The sequence below is a fragment of the Bos indicus genome, chromosome 10 (assembly GCF_029378745.1).
Source record: "Bos indicus isolate NIAB-ARS_2022 breed Sahiwal x Tharparkar chromosome 10, NIAB-ARS_B.indTharparkar_mat_pri_1.0, whole genome shotgun sequence".
Classification (NCBI taxonomy): domain Eukaryota; kingdom Metazoa; phylum Chordata; class Mammalia; order Artiodactyla; family Bovidae; genus Bos; species Bos indicus.
Window position 1 is genome coordinate 37,133,769 of NC_091769.1, and position 22,415 is coordinate 37,156,183.

Genomic DNA, 22,415 nt, shown 5'->3' on the forward strand with positions numbered 1-22,415 from the left:
ATCAGTCGTTTCTGGCTAACAGCTGGAGGAGACATCCTCAGACAGGAGGGGATGGTGTAGAGAGCTCTCATGTCCTAGTTTGCTTAGGACCATCTAGCTTATGCCTGTTGTCCAAGTATAATTATTAATAGTATCCCTTTTCAGATTCAGAAATGATTTGGCCACTGAACATAGGGGACAGTCCCACAGGGGCTGAGGTTTGAAAGAGGAATTACTAACAAGTTGTAGATGGTGCCACATCTGATGGTTATCCCCAGGGTCTGCCTCCATCCCCTAGCCTCTGGTCATACTTGCTGATCTTGGCATGCGGAACTCCTGGCCACACCCAGCAGGGCATGCAGTCCCTTCTTGGGGGCAGGCTAGACCCAGTCGGGGCCCCTCCCCTTTCTTCATCTGTTGACAATCCCCTCTACTGTTCCTCCAACTTACTTCAGGGGTCCCGTTGCAGGTGGCCAGCTGCAAGACACCCTCGGTGGAACAAAGTCGCATCACCCAGCTCCTCAGAAGCACCTTCTCTTCAGTGCGGCAGGAGCTGGAGGCCCTGGCTGGGGCAGTGTTGGCCAGCCCTGGCGGGAGCCCTGGGGCTGTGGGGGCCGAGCAGACACAGGCCCTGCTGGAGCAATACTCAGAGCTGCTGCTTCGAGCTGTGGAGCGGCGCATGGAACGCAGACTCTGAGTTCCAGAAGCCTGTCCCCAGTGAATGCTCCCCCCCTTCCAAACTGCATCTCTCCTCCACTCACCAAAACCTGCAAGGATGCTTGGAGTGGAGAGCAGGGATCCATGCTCAGAGGGGCCATGGCTTTCGCAGCTGTTCCTCACAGGACCCCTGTATTTATTAATTTATTTCCCTGACTGTTGCCTCACTCTCTTGGAACTCCTGCCTCCACAGCCATCTGGTGGCTCACACAGGGGCAGATCTTGGTCTTTGTCATCTTGGTGCTGTGAGGAGTCGGAGGGCAGCCTGCCCCACCTGGGGCAAGTCCAGAAAGGCCTGCCCTCCCTTCTTAGAAGCCATTTGAAATTACTGCAGGGATCAGCTCCCTGGGGTGGAGCACACACAGGGTATCCAAGGGGTAGAGGTGAGAGGTGATCTGGTGTCCTTGCCCTCTGGCCAATGGTGGAACTTCACCTCTACCTCCATGCCCCCTCCCACACCAGCTTACTCCCTTGGTTGCCAGAGTGGGGGTTGTCTGTTTTCCCCACTTGCTGGCAGTTCAGAAAGGCAGAGCCCTCTGGCCCTCTGGAGCTCTCCCAGCCATCAGGAGGCTTGAGTTGGTGTCAAGGCCTGAGCCCCCACATTCCACTCCCATTCCCCCCTCCAGGGGGGCCCTAGCATTGTCTCTTCCTGTGCCCCCTTTCTCTCCTGGCTGGAACTTGTGGAGCCAGCTGTGGGATGTTGCTGCAGGACAGTAAAGCCCTCTGCTGGGCAAACATCAAGCCCTGGCCTCCTTTCCTCAGCCCCTTGGCCTTCCCTGTTCTTCAGCCCTGGTCCCCAACAGGCTGCTGAAGTCGAGGCCACCTTCTCTCTGCATCCTGAGTGATGCTCAGTCAGAAGCCTGTGTTGGAACTTCCCTTGTAGTTTACAGGGCGCCGGCCCACCTTCTAAGGACCTTGGCCACAGAAGAAACCTACACAAATGCATACATGCACACACACACACACACACACACACACACACACACACACACACACATTTGAGTGCTCACCACTAGACCACTCGGCTGGCTGATGTGTGCCTGCTTTCTTTTCACATCCTGCCCTGGCTTCATCACCCTGGCTCCTATTAAGAATATGAAAAGGGATGGAATACACTAAGCCTGGATTCTGGATTCTTGGTTTTCACAGCCTAGCTGATGTGTAATGGCCCAGGGTATCTGTTTTGGGTAGAAGGAGCCTCCTCAAGGGCAATGCTGGGCACCAGGTGTGCTGGATGCTGGAGGCTGAAGAGAGGGAGGCCTATGGGGCTGCAGCAGGGGCCAAGAGACACACTGGAAAGGTGGTAGGTGGGCCAGGTAAGTGGTAGAGGTGAGGGGATAGAGTTAGGAGGGTAGTGTTAGGGGTGAGGGGAAGGAGCCAGGGCACAATGGGCAAGTAGAGTAGGACCAAGTACAGAAGCAGCTGTGGAAGAGTTGGGGTGAAGAACGTGTCTCTAGGCCCTGCTGCTTCCTCTGCCTCAGGTAAGTCAGGGCAGCTCTGCTTCAGCTCCAGGCTGGAAAGCTGTGTCCCTATGGGTTCTGCTGGCTCTCTGGGTGGAGGCTTGAAGTTGGATTCTCAAGGGTGCCCAGCTCTGCTTGCATTAGTCACCTGAACAGGTGAACCCTATTTCACCCTCACTCTTCTCTACTGCTACCACCTGCATGGCCAAGCTGCCAAGAAATCCTGGCCCAGGAACTCTCAGAGCTGAGTGTGGACCCCAAGAAGCCGCAGCTGTCCTTGTCATTGTTAGAAATCCGCTCCCTATGTACCCCTGACCAGCACACCAGCTGCAGTCCACTGCAAATGGGGCTCAGGCCTGGCCCTCTGGGCTGGGTTCCTGGCCACCCTCAGCCAGTCTGTCCCTCACGAGGACGGAGCGACACTCCTCCTGTGGGAAGGTGGCCACCCTTTTGATTACCAACCCCCAACCCCTACCCCCGCCCAATGTGGGGGGATGTTGTGGTCGGCGTCCGTCCCCTTCTGCATGTCTGAGGCCACCGGCAAATGCCGCCCCCGTTCAGATCTGCCCTGACCCAGTTTTGAAAGCCCCTTATTTATAACTTTTATACTTTGCCCAGGCCATGGCGCTTCCCCTACACCCCAGGTCTCACAGGGCAGAGGCTGTTTTTAACATGTCCGTTTGTATTGATGTATGAACTCATCAATAAACACAATCATTTGCTAACTCTGGGTTGTCAGCGAGTGGGGCGGGTAACAGAATCTGTGGTGGCGTGGGGTGGGGCAGTTGGCGGCTCCGTCTGCAGCCGCGGGGCGGCCTCGGGGACGCAGCCCGAGCTCAGGCGTGAGGCCGCAGGGGAGGGCGGGGCCTTGGGGCTGGGGCGGAATCTTGAGGAAGGCGGGGCGGGGCGGGGCCTCGGGGCGGCGGCGGCGTCATGGCGGAGGCGGCTTTGGACGCTGTACGGAGGGAGTTACGAGAATTCCCGGTTGCGGCAAGGGGTGAGTGGGCTGGCTTGTGGACTGCCAAACAACTTCAAGACGCGGGAGGGGCCTTGGGCTTGTCGGGAACAGGGTTCCAGAGCCGGGTGCGCCCTGGTCCTTCCTGGGCCGCTGATACCAGGGTGCACCCTTTTTCTTGTCTTCAGGGAGCTTGGAACCTCGTGCACATGGATCGCCCCTGTAATCAATCTTCTCCCGCAACCCCGCCCCCTCAGCCCCCTGGGTGGGTCCTCCTCACCCCTCCTCCCGTGTTCCCACAGCTTCGTGGCTTCCTGGGGTGCCTCTTCACCTATTCCCAAGGCCCGGTCCAGTGTTGACTCGCGCTGTTCTGTTTCCCACCGTCAGCCCGCACAGAGTAACGGGCTTTCTGTTGTTGCCTTTTCCACCTTTCTCTGTTGTGAAGTCTTTCAAGTTTTTTCCTCTGTGAACCCCTGCTGGATCGCTTCCTTCAGGAGGAGACGCCTCCAAGCCAGGAGCGCTGCAGAATTTCAGGATGATTGGAGGCGGCTGTTCTAGAGATCCCTTGCTTGGTTTTTATTTTTTTCCTCTCATTCTCTCCCTTTTCTCTATTTTTAAGCAATGTCTTATCACTGAATAGTAACATGGGCACGTTGTTTAAAAACCAGAAGACTTATGTAAAGTAAATGTCCTTCCTTCCCATTCCAGGTTGCTTCCTTCCAGTAGTACTCTTATTAATATCCACACACACACCTATGACTGGATATCTCCCTTTTTATACAAATGGTAGCTTGTTAAGCACACTCTTCTGGTTCCGTAAATCTTCTAGGTCCATCTCAATCATCTTCAGTCTTTTCCACATCTGTGTACTAATGCTGTAATTTGCTTAATTAACCCCCTCTTGGTAGGCATTTAGGTTATTTTCAACCCTTTGTTTTTAATACAGCAATCAATACTTTGAGTATTTAACAAATATTTAGTAAGCACTGCAGTGTGCCAGACTCTCTCTGTTCAGTGTGTTTAGGATACATCACTAAAACAGATCTCTGCCCTCATAGAGCTTACATTTTAAGTGAGAAGACAGTTAACTGTAGGCACACTAGATGAATAAACCATACAGTAGGGAAAAAATGGGTTAGAAGATAAGTGGCGTGGGGTAAAAAAGTAAAGCAGAGTGAGGAGACTCAGGATATGGCAGTGGGGCAGGTTACACGTTGAAATGAGAAGGTCAGGGTGGGCCTCTGACAAGGCGACATTTGAGCACTGGTTTGAAGAAGGAGGGGAGTGGGTGCGCAAGCAGACCTCTGAGAGAAGAGAGTTCTAGGCAAGGGCGTGCGGGTCACATGCTGTAAGGTGGGAGCACGCCAGGTGTGTCCAAGGATCAGTGAGGAGGCCGGTGTGGCTGGAGCACAGTCTTTGTGCACATGTATGCTTTTGTTGGTTAAATTCCTAGCAGAAGAATTGTCAGACCAAAGGAATTGTTTGGGTCCTTTATGAAATTCTCCCTTTGAAGCCTCAGGAGAGAATAGTGGCCATTCTTTAAAGGAACTCTAAAAGGAGAAAAAGTGTAACTGAAATAATTGCAGGAAATACAAAGGGTTAAAAAAAAAAATAGTTTCCACATAATTGAAGAATTCTAGTGAGAATAATAGGGAGATTTATTGGGACTTCGCTGGTGGTCCAGTGGTTAATAAGAGGGCTCCAAGTGCAGGGGGCATGGGTTCAGTCCCTGGTTGGGGAAATAGAATCCCTCATGCCACATGGCATGGCTGGAAAATAAATAACACAAGTGGCTATGTAAGTCAACCATACTTCAGAACAGAACAGGGAGATTTATTGAGCCCCACAAGGTGACTGCTTGGATGGGCTGGCGTGACTGGGGAAACCATTGCCAGATTCCTCCCTCTTGTCCCCATATCTGCCTGGCACGTTCCATCTTGCTTTTGAGCCAGTGGAGTAAGCACACTTCCTTTTCAAGTTTTCCTGGGTCCCCCAGAGTCTTCCCACTCAGTTTCCATTTTTGATCTAACACCATTTCACTTTCCAGCTGTTTGCAAGGCCCAGATGACCAGTGTGGAGAGGCGGTCGTGAGAGAGACCATGAGCCCAGAGGTGAAAATGAGTGCAGTGGCTGTTGGGAGTGTGTGTTGTAACCACCCACTGGGGATGAAGACATTCAGGCTAGACCGCAGGGATGAAAATGACACAGCGAAGCCTCACGCTCTGTGTAAAAGCCAGGAGGAAGGCATTCCTGTGTGAGCAGCAAAAACAAAGTTGGGCACCCCCTGAGTAGAGTGTGTGCTGAGAGGCAGGCCCCAGACAGAAGGAAGCCAGACTGGAAAAGTAGGTTGGATCTCACCACAGAGCACCTTGAATATGTGCCAAGGCCGACTATGTTTCATCAGGAGTAGTGGTTAACCATCAAAGGACTTTTTACCAGGGTGTGACAAGATGAGATTGTATTTTAGGATGATGACGGGGGCCTGGATGAGGGATATTTTTGAGAAGGAGTGGAATTCAGCCAAGGAAACCAGTTAGTTCACTGCAGCAATCATCCAGCTGGAAGATGTTGGAGACTTTCATTCAACCATTAAGCAGATACTGAGCACCTACTGTGAGCCAGGTACTATTTCCAGGTACTGGGGATACATCAGTGAATAAGACAAGCATCCATGTCTTCATGGAGCAAACATTCTAGCAAGAAAAACTGATAAATAGTTGGGATAAGTAAAATACATAGTGTGTAAGGTGGTGATAAATGATAGAAATAAAAAAAAAAAAAACCAGGGGTATAAGGATATTGAGGGCAGGTTACAATTTTAAAAATAGTGGCCAGGGAGGAAAGCCTCATCAAAGTGACCTTTGAGGACCCAAATGAGCTAACTTTGTGGATGCCAGCAGAGGAAAGGGGTGTGTGGTGTGGCTTGAGAGACATAGGTAGTAGAATCAATGGCAGGTAGAGATGATCAATAGGATGCCAGGAGTGAGGGAGACGGAAGAGTCAAAAGAGGTTTTTGTTAAGGATGACGGAGAGCCATTACTGATACCTGTGCAGCTGGCGCACCGCAGTCTGCCCACACGCACACGGCAGTCTTGGTTGTCTGAGGTTGGTGATGCTGTTCGGTAAGACAGCAGACAGTTCAGCCCTTACTTTTCCTGTAGTGGTTTCATGCAGCAGCTTGTCTCCCCAGTTAGGTTGTAAGCTTCTTGAGATGGTGCTCGGATCATCCCTCCATGATGCCAAGGCAAGGACTGAGCACATTTTAGGTGCTTCCCAGAGATCCTTGGCCCACTCATAGCAGAGTTGGCCTTGGGGCCTCAGCTCTACTCACTCTGGAGCTCTCAGTGCTGCCTCCATGGCTGCCTTTCCTAATGGATGCCAGGAACTTGGCTACTCCAGAGTGGGAAGGCCAGGGGTCCTCTGGGCAGGGCCGGACATAGCCCCATGGAGCATTTGGGTTGGGCCCTCTGGACATCCTGGTGTGTTTATGGGTGCTTTACACTTTCTTCCTTAAACTTCCTTCCTCATTCTTCTATTCCTGGCTGTCCAGGGTCCCTTGGTCACTGTTAGGCCTTGCTCGGTGGCACAGAGGCCTGCTGGAGTGGGCATCTCTTACACGGGCAGTGGGGCAGCCACTGGGTACTGTTGGTGTCAGCCCCTCCCCCAACTCTCTCTCTCTCTCAGAGCTCAGCGTGCCTCTTGCTGTTCCCTACCTGGACGAGCCCCCCAGCCCCCTCCACTTCTACCGGGACTGGGTCTGCCCCAACAGGCCCTGCATCATCCGAAATGCCCTGCAGCACTGGCCAGCCCTCCGGAAGTGGTCCCTCCCCTACCTCAGGTGGGGGCTGCCCTGGGCAGGGTGTGGGCGGTGCTTTGGGGCCTCCAGGGCTGAGCTGATTGTCCCTTCCTCCAGAGCCACTGTGGGCTCCACAGAGGTGAGTGTGGCAGTGACCCCAGATGGCTACGCGGATGCCGTGCGAGGGGACCGCTTTGTGATGCCTGCTGAGCGCCGCCTGCCCCTGAGCCATGTGCTGGACGTCCTGGAGGGCCGAGCCCAACACCCTGGGGTTCTCTACGTGCAGAAGCAGTGCTCCAACCTGCCCACCGAGCTGCCCCAGCTGCTGCCTGATGTGGAGCCCCATGTGCCCTGGGCCTCTGAGGCGCTGGGTGAGTGGAGGCGGGGCCCTGGTGGGGAGGAGACGGGAGGGTGGGAGCAGCCGCCTTGCTATTTCTCTCCCCTTGGTGATGGCAGCCCACATTCTCGGCCCCACAGATCCCTAGGCCTAGACTTCGTTTTGATGAACCACTGAAGATTGCTGCTCTTCCACCTGCCCCAGGGGACAGAGGTCCCTTGCCATGCTTGCCCACCTCTGCCCGTTCTCCCTTCTCTTCCACTGGGACCCCACTGCTCCCCACCCAACATCACTGCTGGTGACTCCCGTCCTGGCCTCTCCTAACTCGCGCTCTGTCCTCTGACCCACAGGGAAGATGCCTGACGCTGTAAACTTCTGGCTGGGAGAGGCAGCTGCAGTGACATCGTGTAGGCGTCGGGAGTGCAGAGCAGGGGAGGAGGTTGTGGGGAGGAAGGTGAGGTGCAGAGTGGAAGGCTGACCTTGGATGGAAATTGGACTGCCTGATGTTTAAAATTTCTTCTGGGATTCTGGGGCTCAGATCCATCAGAGGGCCTTCCCTGACAGCTCCAGGTGGGTGGAGATGCCCACGGCATTGGACCTGGGGGACGCTGCCTCTTCTAGGTCCCTAGAAAGTGCTGAAGGCCAGCTGAGTCAGGGTGGATTCACAAGAAGCCTGTTTGTGTGAATTTCCCTCTTGGTGAAGATGAGCCCAGGGCCTAGCGAGTGTCTAGTCCCTGGCAGGCAGAGATCGGAGATGCCCGAAGGCCTGCCAGACTCCCGTCATGGCACCTCCTTGAGCCTGCTATGACTCCGTGCTTTTCTGTCATATCATAAGCTTTCTTGGGGTACAGAGCCCCAAGCGCAGTCGTCTATGCCCTCCTGTGGCCCGCTCCTCATAACCCTGCCTGCTGGGCCCTCTGTTGGCAGTGCATAAGGACCATTATGAGAACCTCTACTGTGTGGTCTCAGGAGAGAAGCACTTCCTGCTGCATCCACCCAGTGACCGGCCCTTCATCCCCTATGGTAGGGGATACAGCCTGGGAGGGGCCGGGGAGCCCCGTGGTGGAGGGAGGGCAGTGGGGAGCCCCGGGCGGGCGGGGGACACAGCATCTCCACTGCACTAGGACCCCTGGCCCCCGTGCCCCTGCACTCGGAACACGAGGGAGTGGTGGGCACACCCCAGGCCTTTCGAGGATCCTCAGACTTTCTCCTGGTTTCAGAACTGTACACACAGGCAACCTATCAGCTAACCGAAGAGGGCTCATTCAGGATGGTGGATGAAGAGGCCATGGAGAAGGTGTCTGCCTTGTTCCTGGGCCCCGGGAGAGGGGAGGCAAGGAGCCTGGACTCTGAGGAATGGGCACCAAAGAGATGGGAAGGTGGCGCTTTGCTGAAGAATCCCTTCATCTGGGCTTCCCAGTGCTGAGCAGGGCAGGGTCCGGGGCATTTACCTCCAGGGACAGAGTTCGGAGCCTGGGAGGTTTGGGCCTGCTCCCTGGAGTCTGCCGTGTCTGCAGGTGCCGTGGATCCCCCTGGACCCTCTGGCTCCAGATCTGGCCCGGTACCCCAGTTACTGCCAGGCCCAGGCACTTCGCTGCACAGTGCGGGCGGGTGAGATGCTCTACCTGCCGGCCCTGTGGTTCCACCACGTCCAGCAGTCCCATGGCTGCATTGCTGGTAAGGGGCAGCCCAGGTCACTGGGGGTGGGTGGGGAAGTGGTGAGTCTAAGTCAGAAGGGGGACCCTTGTGCTCCGGTTTCTGTTTTCCCCTACAGTGAATTTCTGGTACGACATGGAATATGACCTCAAGTACAGTTACTTCCAGCTGCTTGACTCCCTCACTAAGGTCTCGGGCCTCAACTGACCGAGCCCTTGGTGAATATCACCAAGAACTACCCGTGGAAAAGGCCACATCTCTCCCTCAACTCTAGAGGCAGCTTGGAGCCAGAGGTGCTGGTTGTCAGCCAAGTCGGGCTTAGGGTCAGCTCCAGAAGCTTGGGAGGTGCCTGGAGGACCAGGAGGTGCCGGGCAGGTCTGGGTGTGAGCTCCCAGGAAGCTGGCACCCAGGTGAGGCAGTATCCTGTTCTGGAAGTGGAGGGGCCTTGGGCACTGTGTCACCTCTCATCAGTGCCATGACCCATGACCTTGTGCCACTTACTGCCTCATAATAGTGGTGTCCTGTCTGTAAAACGGAGATAATGATGGTTGCTGCCTCACGGGGTGCTGGGGGTGCTGTCTGTGAGGATGGCAGAGGAAGTGTTCAATAAAAGGCATCGATGACTCAAGTGTGCTGAGAGTCCCTCTCAGTTGCCTTCCGTGGTCTGCTGAGGGTTGGAAGGTACAGGTGAACATTTTGGAGTGATGGTAGTTGAGGTGAGGACTGGGTCTAGGCTGGAGCCTGTGGACAAGACTCCTCTGTCCACCACAGCTGTCACAGCCTCTCTGGGGCATTCAGGCCGACCCCAGCTCTTTGCTGTAACAGTGGCGTGGAGCTCATGGGCTCAGAGCCCGCAAAGCTCTTCCTAGCTTCACTCTGGACCTGTTTGTTCTCCTCCAGCTCTAGGGCAGCTGGTGGGGTCTGTGGTTCTGGGGGTCACTGTTGTTTCTCTCACAGCAAGCACATTTTGTGTTTTGGCTGCCCAGTATGTAGGATCTTGGTTCCCTGACCAGGAATGACCGTGTGACCCTTCAGCGGAAGCATGGAGTCTCAGCCACTGGACCACCAGGGAAGTCCCTGGCATGCAGCTTTGAAGGGCTTGTTTCATAGAACAAGCCACAGCCCTGCCTGGTTATGCTTTGGCCCAGGGCGCTCTCACGTCGACCAGCGCTCCTGTCAAGACCAGGTGGTTCTGTCACACTGGCACCAGGAGGGTGGGAAAAGGCCTGTGATGGGGGACATGGCTCTTAGGTCTGCCGCTGCCCTGGGGCCCGCTCCCCACTTTCCAGACCTTAGCAGTCCCTCCTGCACCCCCACCCCACCTCCAGCCTCCTGCTCAGCCTCTGACAGTCAGCTCTCCAGGGGCCCTCGTCACGGTCCAGGCAGGGAGAGTACGGCTGGGGCAAGGCTGGAGAGAATGGGGGTTCAGGGGTGTTGAACCCCCATCAGGAGGGCGTCAGTGGCTCGTGTAGGTTTAAGGTGTCTCATTTCCTGGACAGATGGCTGGTCCAGGAGTGGGCGTGGGGCTTGGGTGGGGCAGAGGTGGCTGGGAGGAACGGGAGGAGCTTGGGGCCCGCTGGGACATCGCTGGCTCTGGGCAGTAAAGCTGCCAGTCCTCAGTCTTGCAGACACTGCCATTACTCCCTCCTGAGGACGCTGCCTCATGGCTCTGGTAAGACCCAGTAGGGCACTGGTTCCTGCAGCCTGGTTAGCACTGTTTCTTTAGGGAGTGGTGGGCTTCTCCAGCTGTTTGCCAGCCTTGGACCGTGGTGGGGAGCAGAAGCCAGGGAAGAGGTAGGGTCTTGGGATGAAGGATCATTCAGTGTTCTTCCTGCCCTAGAGATGGGCTCCAGGCAGAGCTCCCTGGCATGGTGGATTCAGGCCCTGAGAACTCAGGCTCCCAGCTGCTATCCTGGGGCCCCAGAGGCAGCAGCTGCTCTGGCATTGCTTCTGACTCAGTTGCTTGGGGGTGTGGGGGCCCCAGGGTTGACAGTGATGGATGAGCTTCTCCAGCTCTGCCCCTGGACTCCATCAGGGCCCTTCTGAGGCAGGGCTGAAGGCCAGAGGAAGAAGGGATTAGCACAGGGTGTCCAATCCCCAGATCCAGGGTTGTGGGTCTGGATGGAGCCACATGGGGATCATCTTTAGCCTGTCCTTGGAGGACCTGGAAGACCAGTCAGCCTGTGGGTGAGCTGATCACTGCTGTCCTTAGACCAGTGGAGAGCCCATTTCCAGAACTTCTGGCCAGGGGTGGGGAGTATGGGAACAGCTCCATTAGGGGGACCAAGTCCAGGCAGAGGCCCACCATACCTCTTTCCTTCCCTCTGTAGCCTCCTCACCACCTCTGCCACCCTGGGGCCCCTGCTACCCAAGATGAGACTGCTTAGTAAAGGGGAGCCGGGGATGTGGGGTAGAAAGAGTAAGGGTACTGTATCAGGAACTGAAGGGAAGTGTTGGGGTTGAGAGCACAAGTCGAGCTAGCCTGGTCTAGTCCTGGCCCCGATCTCAGGCAAGCACTTCTATTTCCTTGTGGGTTTGGTCATAATAAGTAGTCCCCACGCACAGAATGGCTGTGTGATTAAATCGAGTTAGGCTGCATCAAGCCCTTGGACCGGAGCCGGTGCAGAGTGTTGTGTAAGTGTTGGCAGGTGTCATCAGGAGATACTGGTTAGCGCTGTTTCTTTAGGGAGTGGTGGGCTTCTCCAGCTGTTTGAGTCCTTTTGGCTCAGACTCTGGTTGGGGGAGAATGGGCCCAGGACTGGGCAGGGCTGGTCCTTTTGGTTCAAGATTAGGCCTCAAGATGTCATCCCAGCCTCCCTTTTGGGCCCACCAGCTGGCCGTAAGCCTGTTTCTCCATCCTCTGCAGGCAAAGGTGCCTGGGACCTGCTTACTCACCATTCGTGTCCTGCAGGCCCATGGCCTGCCCTCCAAGGACCTCGGTGAGTGCTGGGTCTGGGGAGGCAGTGGTTTTGCAACTTCAGAGCCAGCCCAGGGTGTTGGGGAGAGATGCAAGTAGGCTGGGTGTGGGAGGCTCCTTGAGGGTGCAGAGAGGAGGCGGTGGATGGAATGTCGAGGTCAGGCCCCTGCCTCCTGACCAGCCCCATTCTCTGGGTCTTCTGGGGCTGCAGTGATGGAAGGATGCGGGCTCTGGGCAGCTGGGCTGGGAGGGACTCTTGGCCGTCACCCTTGCCTTCTCCCCACAGTGACCTCCTCTGACTGCTACGTGACCCTGTGGCTGCCCACGGCCTCCAGCCACCAGCTGCAGACGCGCACAGTCAAGAACTGCAGAAACCCCGTCTGGAATCAGAGCTTTCACTTCCGAATCCATAGCCAGATCAAGGTGGATGGGCGTCAGTCCTGGCGCCGCTCGCTGCCCCCACTGTTGCCTCCCAGCCCCTTGTTCCCTGCCTCACCCCCTCTTCCTGCAGCCCCCTCACTCTATTTCCCTTTCAGAACATCGTGTATCTTAGAGTCTTTGACCAGGACCTTCTGACCACGGATGACCCCCTGTTGTCAGTGCTATTTGACGTGGGGACCTTGCGGGCTGGGGAGTCCCGGCGCGAGAGCTTCTCGCTGAGCCCTCAGGTAAGGCTGTGTGCGGGGCTGTGGAGGGCCTTGGCCCAGGGAGAGGCTGCTTCGGAGGGTCACCAGGTACACGTCTTTCTTCTCCAGTGAGTGATCCAGGAGTCCCAGAGGCTCTGTCAGCAGGAGCTACTGGGCAGTCTTGTCCCCGCCTCTGTCTTGGCCCCTAAGCCAAGGGCAGGGTTCTTGGAGCAGTCCAGGGAGGGTGGACAGTAACTCTCCTCACTGCTGGGACTATAACCCAGGTGTGTGGGGGATTCACACACACACACACACACACACACACACACTCTCACTCACTCACTCACTCACTCACTCTTTCTCTCTCTCCTCACTGTTTCTAACTTGCTTCTTTCTCCCTCCAGGGTGAGGAACGCCTGGAAGTTGAATTTCGGCTGCAGAATCTGTGAGTCGGGCTGTGGGGCAGTTCCCAGGTGGGAGTGATCCCTTCTGGGAAGGACAGAGCCCAGCACACCCAGAGCTGACACCCCTTCCCTGGGAGGTGTCTGGGGTGGAGGAGGAAAGCCTGGGTCTCCTTGGGGGGTGAGAACCTGGGAATGTGGGTTCTTGCTGAGGGTCACTGAGGGCTCTTTCCAGGACTGATGGTGCTGAGCGCCTCTTCAGCAATGGCATCCTAGTGGTGAGTCTAGAACACCACCCCACCATACCGTCTGCTTGCCCTCCTCCTGGCCTGAAGCTCAGGCCCACCGCGGGGGTTGGGTGCAGGTGTTGGGGGGCCCTGGGATTTCAGTTCAAGAGGATCCCACCCCAAGCAAGTGTTTGGTCACTCAGGGCCAAGGTGAAAAGGTGTCAGGAGCAAGAACCGGAGTCCTGAGACGGGGTGGGGTCTCTACAAGGGAGGGGCTCGAGTCTGAGGCGCTGTCTTCACACCCAGGCCCGGGAGCTCTCCTGCTTGCATGTTCGACTAGAGAAGGCAGGGGACCTGCAGGGTGAGTCCCTGACCTGCTGGGACCCACTGGGATAGCCCCCCGGCTCTCAGCCTTTGTTGTCCCCTTTCTGAGGGGACCTTGTACTCTTCGCCCCCAACTCTTGGTCAGGAGCAAGGGGCAGGGATGCATCCCCACTGGGGCTTTTCCCCTCAGTCCTCAGAGGGCTGCGGTGGGGGCCCACCTCCCAGCCTAGCTCTGGGCCAGACTACCATCTCAGTAGGGGGAGGGGCATGCCCCCACCCTCATTTCAGACCCCTTAAGGTGAGACAGGGGCCTCTGTGGGCTGAGATCACATTCCTAGCCTCTCTGCTCTGGTTCCTGCTTCCAGAGTCGGAGGGTAGAGTTCAGCTTGTGGTTCCCGGGTCCTGTGAGGGTCCACAGGAGGCCTTCGTGGGCGCTGGCTCCTTCCGCTTCCATTGGCCGGCCTGCTGGGAGCAGGAGCTGAGTATTCACCTGCAGGTAATGCCCGCTTCAGACTGGGTGCCATCTCTGTCTTCACCCTCAGCTTCTCCTGGCACCCCCGGTGGTCAGGCAGCCTGGGAGGTGTGGGGTGACCTCGGCCTCCTGTCCCCTTCCTGCTGCTTCTTGGTCACTCCTAGGGCAATCTGTGAGGCTCTGCTGGGACGCAAGGGTAGAGGGTCTTAGGTCCTCGTCATCCTCCCTGCAGGATGCCCCCCAAGAGCAGCTGAAGGTGCCCCTGAGGGCTCTGCCCTCTGGCCAAGTGGTGCGACTCGTCTTCCCTACATCCCAGGTACTGGTGACCGGAGGAAGAAAGCCAGATGCACATTGTGGGCACAGTCCTTGAGGACCTGTCCTGCTGTAGCGGCTCCTGTCCTTGGCCCCCGCCCTGGACAAGGGCCAGGCCAGGGGAGAGGGGTCTTCAGGCCTGGCCCCTGTGGAGATGGCTGGGGCCCAAGGGTGCATCGGGCCATCATAGGGTGTGAATGGGGCTGGGGTGAGGGGAGTGGGGTGGCCCATCTTCATGACTGGAGTGTTCATGGTTTTTAGGAGCCCCTGATGAAAGTGGAGCTGAAAAATGAAGAAGGGTGAGAGGCCACCTGGGCAGTGGAAGAGTCACGGGGGACAGCTGCTGGGCACTCGGCCTGGGGCCACCTGGGCACCAGGGAGAGTCACGGGGGACAGCTGCCGGGCACTCAACCTGGGGCTACCTGGGCACCGGGGAGAGTCACAGGGGACAGCTGCCGGGCACTCAGCCTGGAGGAGAGGACTCAGGGCAGCCCCTAGCGGGACGGGCCCCTGACAGTTCTCTCAGAGGCTCAGGGGTTTGCTCCCATGTGGCATGTGAGGTGCGGGAGGTTTGGCAGATGAAGGCTCTTGCTGACTTTTTACTCTCATTCTTGATTCAGCCCGAGGGGTGTATACCTACCTAGCCTGATGCCTGGTGCCTGGGAGGCACTTGAGAAATGTTTGGCTGGGAAAGCAGATGGAAGGCAGGAGAGTGGTTAGAGGTGCAGAGCAGGCAAGGAAGCCCAGAGAAAGGGCAGTCACGCCCCTTGAGGGGCAGCCGTTGTGGGCGGGCCTCAGCTGAGCTGCAGGAGACGGGCGGAGTCACCTGCACTGGCCAGCCGCAGGATGAGAGGCCAGCTCCCACCAGGAAGAGGAGGGAACGTCATTTCTGCCCCCCTCTGGAGCCGTTTCTGGGTGGGTGAGGGAGAGGGGCTGAGGTGGAAGCAGATTGATGGTGTTGGGTCCCACCGCTTTCCTGGTCTGTGGCTCTGCAGCGCTGCTTCCCCAAGGATGTCCCCACCAGGGTCTGGGGTCGCCTTCTCCCCTCACATCTACACATCACCCTTCAGTCAGGACACCAGAGGTGGGCTGAGGGTTGGGGAGAAGAGAGGTGAGAAGGATGGTGGTGAGCTTTTCAGGGCAGGCCCAGTTTCGTTCTCTGATGATCCCAGGAGCTGCTTCATGGTCCCTTCCTTCTCACCAGACCCAGGGACCTGGCTGTGCGGCTGGGCTGCGGGCCCTGTGCTGAGGAGCAGGCCTTCCTGAGCAGGAGGAAGCAGGTGGTGGCCAAGGCCCTGCAGCAGGCCCTGCATCTGGACAGAGACCTGCGGGAAGATGAGGTCTGGGGACTGCGTGGGACTAGGGGGCTGTCCCAGATGCTGGCACCGGTTGTGCCCTCACCAGACCAGCACTGGTGCCAAGCCTGCTCTGCCTCCTGCATTTGATGTTGTCAGGAGCTTGATTGCATCAAATGCAGAGCATGGCCTGAGTCACCAGGAGCCTGTGAGCTTCCCCACTGGGCTAACCTGCCTTCTCATTGTTCTTGGTCCTCGGCCTGCTCCAGGTGTTGAGGCTGGGCTCTGGGTAACTGACCAGTGAGATGTACAGCCTCAGGGCCCCCTGCTGGCCTGGGGCAGTCCTTGGAGGTTCAGGTCAGACTGGGGCCGCTCCTAGGGAAATGACCTCTTCCTGAAAGAGGGAGCGGAGTGGCTATGTGGGAGACTTTTGAGGTGACCCTGGGGCTTCAAAAAAGTAATCATCAGACTCCTTAGGGGTTAGGTGTGGAGATGAAGCCTGGAACCTGTCCATTTTTTCTGAGTTCTTAAAACCAGACAGGCCTGACCCTTGCAAGCCCACTTCCGACTAGACCCTCTTTGGGTCTGACTAGAACTGGTCCCAGGAGCCCCAATTAGATCTTGACCAGGTTGAGCTGTGGGTGAGCTGAGTGGTCCCTTGGATTGCTACCACCTCTTCCTGTGGCTTGACCGGCCTCTCGCTAGGGCCTCTTCGAGCCCCGTTGTCTTCTCTTCTAGATCCCAGTGGTTGCTGTTATGGCCACTGGTGGTGGTATCCGGGCCATGACCTCACTGTATGGGCAGCTGGCTGGCCTAAAGGCGCTTGGCCTCTTGGATTGTGTCTCCTACATCACGGGGGCCTCGGGCTCCACCTGGTGAGCTTGAGTACAGGAGCCTACAGGTGGCTAGCTGGGCTGTGGCAGGAGGGGGGCAGTGGTAAGGTTCTATTAAACTCCACAGGCCTCTCTGACCCAATTGGAAAGGTGCTCCAGGGGACCGTGGAAGGTGTCTTTCCGGCTGCCCTAAAATAGAGCCCAAGGCGTGCAGTGGGGTTCTAGTGACAATCCCTCCGGCTTTGGCATTTCCCAGGGCTTTGGCCAACCTCTATGAGGATCCAGAGTGGTCTCAGAAGGACCTGGCAGGGCCCATCGAGTCACTGAAGACCCAGGTGGCCAAGAGCAAGCTGGGTGTGCTAGCCCCCAGGCAGCTACTGCGGTACCAGCAGGAGCTGGCTGAGCGCGCCCGCCTGGGCCACCCGGCCTGCTTCACCAACCTGTGGGCCCTCATCAACGAGGCGCTGCTACATGACGAGGTGTGGGCAAGGGCAGGGCAGGGTGGGGTGGCCAAAGCCAGGGAACAGTGTGGAGATAGGGAGCAGCTCTGGGCAGTAGGGGGCAGGAGAGGCCCCAGGAGACCATGGTATTAAGTTCTCATTCCCTTCCCCTAGCCTCATGACCACAAGCTCTCAGACCAGCGGGAGGCCCTGAGTCGAGGCCAGAACCCCCTGCCCATCTACTGTGCTCTCAACACCAAGGAACAGAATCTGACCACCTTTGAATTTGGGGGTGAGTAGTGCTGGAGCCAAGACCTGTGCTCTCACAGTCGGCGGAGTGAGAGGCAGCTCAGCCTGTGTGTGAAGGTGGGCGTTACACCCCCTCTGCTGAGCCTGTCATCCCACCAGAGTCACTCAGGCTTTGGGACAGAGACCGGGGCCGTGGGTCCTCACTCGGGATGCCAGCAACGGAGCTGAGCCTCCTGATCACAAGGCTGCCTGACGCGGGGCCCGTGGTAGGTGTGTGGGGCCTGAGGGTCCTCAGGTTCCGGGCCCCACCGTGAGGTGTGTGGTTCTTCACAGAGTGGTGTGAGTTCTCCCCCTACGAGGTCGGCTTTCCCAAGTACGGTGCCTTCATCCCCTCCGAGCTCTTCGGCTCTGAGTTCTTCATGGGGCGCCTGACAAAACAGCTTCCTGAGTCCCGCATCTGCTTCCTGGAAGGTGAGGGGATCTGGGAGGTGGGAGAAGCTGGGGACTTGGGGAGAATGGGCCTGGGCAAGATGGTGGGGTCGACTGTCTCAGCTCAGTCGTGTCCTGGCCCTGGATGGGTGGTGGGAAGGGTCAGGTTGTGGTGACGTGGGGGACTCTTTTCCTCTTGGGTCTCCCGCTCAGGTATCTGGAGCAACCTGTATGCAGCCAACCTCCAGGACAGCCTATACTGGTCATCCGAGCCCAGCCAGTTCTGGGACCGCTGGGCACAAGCTCGGGCCAGCCTGGGTAGGTGCCTGGGTTCTTTCACCAGGATGGGAGAGGCAGCTTGTGGGGAGCATGGGGGTGACTCTCAAATTTTGTGAGTCCGCAGAGGCTGGAATAAAGATCTGAGGGTCCCTTTGCCCATTTTGACTGCAGACAAGGAGCAGGTCCCCCTTCTGAAGATAGAAGAGCCTCCCACGGTGGCCGGCAGGATAGCGGAGGTTTTCACCGACCTTCTGACGCGGCGTCCACTTGCCCAGGCCACCCACAATTTCCTACGTGGCTTCTCCTTCCACAAGGACTATTTTCAGCATCCTCACTTTTCTGCCTGGAAAGGTCCCTGCTCTCGCAAATCTTCCCATGGCCATCTGAGCCTTGGGTTCCTGATCAGACGTCCACTCTCTCCTGTCCCTCGGCCCCACGCTCTCTCTGGGTTACTTGGAGCGAGAGCCACTCTTCCTTTCCTTATGCTGGGGTCAGGGCCCATCTGTGAGACCTGGGGAGTTGAGGCTCTGCTTTGGCAGCAGAGAGCAGGAGCCAGAGGGACGAGCCTCCTCCTAGCAGCAACATTAGGCTAGATGGGCTGGTGCCCTCAGCACCAGTGACAGCTCTTCCCCACCCGATTCCCCAACCTTTCCAGCTACCAAACTGGACGGCCTCCCCAACGAGCTGACACCTGCAGAGCCCTACCTTTGCTTGCTGGATGTTGGGTACCTTGTCAATACCAGCTGCCCACCCCTCCTGCCGCCCACACGGGATGTGGACCTCATCCTTTCACTAGATTACAATCTCCATGGAGCCTTCCAGGTGGGCTGTGGGCAGGGTTGGGAGGTGGGGCAACCCTAGGCCTGCCCTCAGGTGGTCTGACATCCTGACTCCGGTTTCTGGGCCAGCTTCCCTTTGTGACCGCACCACCACATGAATGAAAGGCTGTGAATTCTATGAACTCTCCTCCCAGGGAACTTACTCTGCTCAGGAAGCTGGCGAGGTTTTAAAATGTATTTCCTATTTGGGTCTCCTTTGCTGCGTCTGTACCCCTGTTGGGTCCTGGATCTTTGAGACTCTTTGTTTAGAGTTTCTATGTGGGTCCCAGGAAGGATTTTTGCCTCCCAGTGGCAGAACCTGGGTGTTGTTAGCAGCCCAGCTTCACTGAGCCCAAAGGAGCTGCTGCAGAAGGGCTGCCCGTTTAGAGCCTTTCCCTGGCCTGCTGGGTCCACTAGTGTCTGACTTGGTGTCTTAGCAGACCTCCACTTATAGTCAGTCCAGTATGGAGGACACTGGGAGCCCATGGGGCCCTCCTGCTGAGCCCACTTCTGCCCACCCTGCAGCAGCTGCAGCTTCTGGGTCGGTTCTGCCAGGAGCAGGGCATCCCGTTCCCACCCATCTCGCCCAGCCCTGAGGAGCAGTGCCAGCCCCAAGAGTGCCACCTCTTCTCGGACCCTGCCCGCCCTGACATCCCTGCCGTGCTGCACTTCCCTCTGGTCAACGCCTCCTTCAGGGACCACTCTGCCCCCGGTGAGCCACAACCTCCCTCCTCTGTGTCTCCCCCCATGTGTCCCCCAAACCCATCCTCCACCCCCAGCGGGCATCCCCCATGGCCGGGCTGCACTCTCCCCACAGGGGTCCGACGGACAGCCGAGGAGCAGGCTGCTGGGGAGGTGAACCTGTCTGCATCCGACTCCCCCTACCACTACTCGAAGGTGACCTACAGCCTGGAGGACACGGACAAGCTGCTCCACCTGACGCAGTACAACATTTGCAACAACCAGGAGCGGCTGCTGGAGGCCCTGCGTGAGGCCATGCAGAGGCGGAGGCAGCGCACGCAGCGCCGGCCCGAGTGATGGGCGGGACGGGGCCGCGACCAGCCCCACGGCCCCCGACTCTGTTTGAGGCTCACTGAGTTGGGGTGATCACCAGCTTCCGGAACCTCTAGCGGTTTGGACGGCCCAGTTGTGGTCTCCAGCCCTCCCAGGGGCTCCCCAGGGTGCACTGCCTGGCACTATCCAGACATTGAATCCACCGGCACCCCTGCTGTGGGCACCCTGGGGTAGGTGGAGGATTTTAAATAGGGGCTGTGGCCTGGTCTCCAGGATGTGGCCAGAGATTCAGAGGTTCTGGGCAGTGTGGGCCCTCTTTGTGTAGGCACACAGAGCCCATGACCTGTTGTGTCCTTTTGCTTCCTTGCTACCTTGAGTAGCTGTACAGGGTGAAATAGAGCACTTTATGTGTCACAGAGATGCATACAAACGTGAGGTGTGACAGATTACTGTTGCTGCTGCCAAAAAGGGACAGGTCATTCCACCTCTTGGTTAGACACGGTAAGGACGGGTGTAGAAAACAAAACCTCTCCCGAGGCGCCTTGCAGAGCGGGCAGATCAGCTTGGGCTTCCCTTGCAGAGCGGGCTGTGAGCTCATGGCCGCATCTGTTCCACCCAAGCTCACGCTCTTCAAGCAGAGAGGAAGCCATCTTGGCCAGGGTATGAGGGCGTGGGCCTTGCTGCTGCAGCCCTGGCCCTGCCCAGATGACTCACAGGTAATGCCAGCCAGCACCCCTGTCCTCCTCACCCGGAGACTCAGTCGAAGGGCTGCTTCCTGTCCCACAGTAGGGGTGGCAAGACGTGGGACCAGATGAGCCCCATTGAGACAGTGCTAAGGGTGTGACTTGAGCAGGCTCTGACCTCGGTGGGGCCCATCCCTGGATGAGGAACCAGCTGTTCCAGAAGTTGGTCCTGAACGGCCAGATAGCAGGGTGTCCTCGCTTGTAGCCCTGAGGCTTGGTGCCAGCTCTGCTTTTGCCTCGAGGCCCAGACCTGTCAGAACAGAGAGGTGGGGTGAATTTAGGGCCTAGCTTCCCCGGGAATCTTCTCCAAGCACTGGTGCCCCAGGCCTCCTTTGGAATACCTCACCTCTTCCTTATGTTGATGTGGGATTTGGATACTGGGAGGCAGGAGGGACCAGGATGTACGGGGTGAATGGGGGAGGACTGGTTCCCATGATCTGGCTCACTGCATCTGTCTGCCCTGGGCATGAGACTGGAGGCACAGACCAGGAGAAATGGCTGCCCTGATCACTTAGAAGCCACTGTGTCCTGGACTAAGCCTGTTGACTCAGCAGCACATCATCTGAATCCTACATGGGAACCTGTAGGCCCTGCAGGAGTGGGTAATTATCCAGATACCACAATTGTGGCTGCCACCCCTGTCATGACGTGAGTGATGTCTCAGGCACCAGGCCTCGTGTGGGGTCTGTGCACTGTCTGTGTGTGTGTGTCTGGTCTGTGGGCGTGTGTCTGGGTGACATCCTGACTCCCAGCCTCTCTGGGACAGTAAGGGTCCTCCCCTCCCTGCTTGCAGGGAGCTAGCTGGTCCTTGGACTGGGGGAACCAGGGAGGATGGAGGTGGGGAAAGTGGAGGAGGGGTCTGGCCGCTGCATCTTGGAGAGGGAGGGAGGGCGTGCGCGCATCAGGCAGGCTTCCTGGTGTGTGCACAGGGAAGCCAGGTTCACTCACCATGGATCTGGCCTGAGCAGGACAGTCGGTGGGAGCCTTCTGCAGTTTGCTCTGCGAGGCCAGCCGTCTGTGGGAGCCGCACGGGCTGCGGGAAGCTATAGGTGCACACTTGTGTCTCCTGCAGCCAGGCGGGCGGGGTACCGCTGTGGAGTCTGTGGGGATAGGGAGCCTCAGGTGTAGACTCTGGTCACTACTGAGAGTGGTTGGGGGTGGCCCCACACCCAGGCAGCATAGTTTAAGTCCCAGGACCTCAGGACTCCCAGTTACAGATCCAGGAGGCCTACCTGAGTGGAGCTGGCATGCCGGGTACCCTCTCAGCATTGCGCTCAGCCAGGAAGCCTGAGGGTCTGGCTTTGAGCTCTGGGCTCAGACTGGGGGCTGCGGAGCAAAGGGGGAATGGTGGTCAGCCTGGCCTGGGTGCTAGGACATCTGGCAGCCGGCTCCACACCTGCTGCTTCCTTCTTGCCGTGGCCTGAAGTCCCAACTCAAGGTGACAGCACTGAGAGGAGGGGCCTGGAGGAGGAGCTGTGGTCTTGAGGGCAGAACCCTTAAAGAGAGACCCAGAGAGTACTTTTGACCCTTCCACTGTAAGAAGCCAGCGAGAAGGTGCCTCCTGCAACCTCTCTCACCTGCCAGCACCATGATCTTGGAATTCTCAGCCTCCAGAGCTGTGAGAAATAAATGTCTGTTGTTCACAACCTACCCAGTCTGTGGTCGATTATTTAGAGCAGCCCAGACAGCCTAAGAGACACCTGCTTCTGGAGGCTTGGCATACACTAAGCCTTGCCCACGTGGAGGTGCGGCCCAGGCCCAGCGCTCAGGGGCAGGCTCCCCAGTGCATCCAGCCTCCTGGAAGACTGAATGCCAATGGGTTCAGAATGGCTTATCCTAGAGAAACTTGGGTGCCTTTTGAATTCTGGAAGGATGGCCTCAGGGAGATCACAGTGGAACAGAGCCAGGAACCCGGAAGGAGTCTGAGGTGAGGCCCCTAAGCAACCCCTCCATGTGAGGCCTGTCGGACCACCATGACAGTAGATTTCTGGTCCAAAGGGTGTTCTCTATGAGCCCTTCCAAGGGTAGAACTGGGCCTGGCCACTGTACAAGACACCCCAAGGGAGGTGTGTTCAGAGCTGTCGGAAGACTGAGTCAGAAAAGACCTGTGTCAGAGAAGAGCATGGGGAAGCCCTT

The 22,415-nt window shown here is 57.6% G+C and overlaps 4 protein-coding genes across 15 annotated transcripts in view; 3 read left to right on the forward strand and 1 right to left on the reverse strand.

Annotated features, from left to right (window-relative positions):
- The window catches only part of MAPKBP1 (mitogen-activated protein kinase binding protein 1), a 53,328-nt gene extending 50,447 nt beyond the window's left edge, over positions 1-2,881 (forward strand). For all 3 annotated transcript variants that reach the window (XM_070797327.1, XM_070797328.1, XM_019968582.2), the window contains one exon: positions 449-2,881. In XM_070797327.1, coding sequence (XP_070653428.1) covers positions 449-676 — 228 coding nt within the window. In that variant the 3' untranslated portion in view covers positions 677-2,881. The remainder of the gene's footprint in view (positions 1-448) is intronic.
- A 181-nt stretch (positions 2,882-3,062) lies between these two features.
- JMJD7 (jumonji domain containing 7) lies at positions 3,063-9,528 on the forward strand. Of its 2 annotated transcripts, XM_019968586.2 has the most exons (8): positions 3,063-3,153; positions 6,796-6,949; positions 7,025-7,278; positions 7,595-7,651; positions 8,172-8,267; positions 8,465-8,541; positions 8,762-8,921; positions 9,019-9,528. In XM_019968586.2, exons 1-8 carry the CDS (start codon positions 3,090-3,092, stop codon positions 9,105-9,107), a joined length of 951 nt encoding a protein of 316 aa, XP_019824145.2. In that variant the 5' UTR covers positions 3,063-3,089; the 3' UTR covers positions 9,108-9,528. The 2 variants fall into 2 exon arrangements, with proteins under 2 accessions (XP_019824145.2, XP_070653437.1); XM_070797336.1 differs by lacking the exon at positions 7,595-7,651.
- Positions 9,207-21,929, forward strand: PLA2G4B (phospholipase A2 group IVB). 9 transcript variants are annotated; one of them, XR_011568814.1, is made up of 23 exons: positions 9,207-9,310; positions 9,887-10,086; positions 11,767-11,839; positions 12,104-12,240; positions 12,354-12,485; positions 12,848-12,888; positions 13,080-13,122; positions 13,378-13,432; positions 13,761-13,891; positions 14,100-14,183; positions 14,441-14,478; positions 15,384-15,519; positions 16,213-16,349; positions 16,564-16,786; positions 16,922-17,039; positions 17,330-17,467; positions 17,639-17,743; positions 17,876-18,055; positions 18,360-18,526; positions 19,048-19,234; positions 19,340-19,766; positions 19,917-20,037; positions 20,117-21,929. XR_011568814.1 is itself a non-coding variant. In XM_070797332.1 (21 exons), exons 2-21 carry the CDS (start codon positions 9,943-9,945, stop codon positions 19,558-19,560), a joined length of 2,490 nt encoding a protein of 829 aa, XP_070653433.1. In that variant the 5' UTR covers positions 9,207-9,310; positions 9,887-9,942; the 3' UTR covers positions 19,561-21,929. The 9 variants fall into 9 exon arrangements, 4 of the variants coding, with proteins under 4 accessions (XP_070653433.1, XP_070653436.1, XP_070653435.1 ...); XR_011568812.1 differs by having other exon boundaries at positions 19,340-20,881; positions 21,706-21,929; XR_011568813.1 differs by having other exon boundaries at positions 19,340-20,252; positions 20,751-21,929.
- Positions 19,922-22,415, reverse strand: part of SPTBN5 (spectrin beta, non-erythrocytic 5) — a 53,466-nt gene continuing 50,972 nt past the window's right edge. The window contains exons 67-69 of the mRNA XM_070797331.1: positions 21,512-21,605; positions 21,228-21,379; positions 19,922-20,529 (exon numbers count right to left, since the gene is read on the reverse strand). Coding sequence (XP_070653432.1) covers positions 20,369-20,529; positions 21,228-21,379; positions 21,512-21,605 — 407 coding nt within the window. The 3' untranslated portion in view covers positions 19,922-20,368. The remainder of the gene's footprint in view (positions 20,530-21,227; positions 21,380-21,511; positions 21,606-22,415) is intronic.

Excerpts from the sequence above, each read along its gene's own strand:
- PLA2G4B (XM_070797332.1), top strand. The coding sequence starts at position 9,943 with ATGGAGTCTCAGCCACTGGACCACCAGGGAAGTCCCTGGCATGCAGCT. Across the intron at positions 12,486-12,847 it reads GCTTCTCGCTGAGCCCTCAG|GGTGAGGAACGCCTGGAAGT; the intron begins GTAAGGCTGTGT and ends TTCTCCCTCCAG. Across the intron at positions 14,184-14,440 it reads TCGTCTTCCCTACATCCCAG|GAGCCCCTGATGAAAGTGGA; the intron begins GTACTGGTGACC and ends CATGGTTTTTAG.
- JMJD7 (XM_019968586.2), top strand. The coding sequence starts at position 3,090 with ATGGCGGAGGCGGCTTTGGACGCTGTACGGAGGGAGTTACGAGAATTC. Across the intron at positions 6,950-7,024 it reads TGGTCCCTCCCCTACCTCAG|AGCCACTGTGGGCTCCACAG; the intron begins GTGGGGGCTGCC and ends CCCTTCCTCCAG. Across the intron at positions 8,922-9,018 it reads GTCCCATGGCTGCATTGCTG|TGAATTTCTGGTACGACATG; the intron begins GTAAGGGGCAGC and ends TTTCCCCTACAG.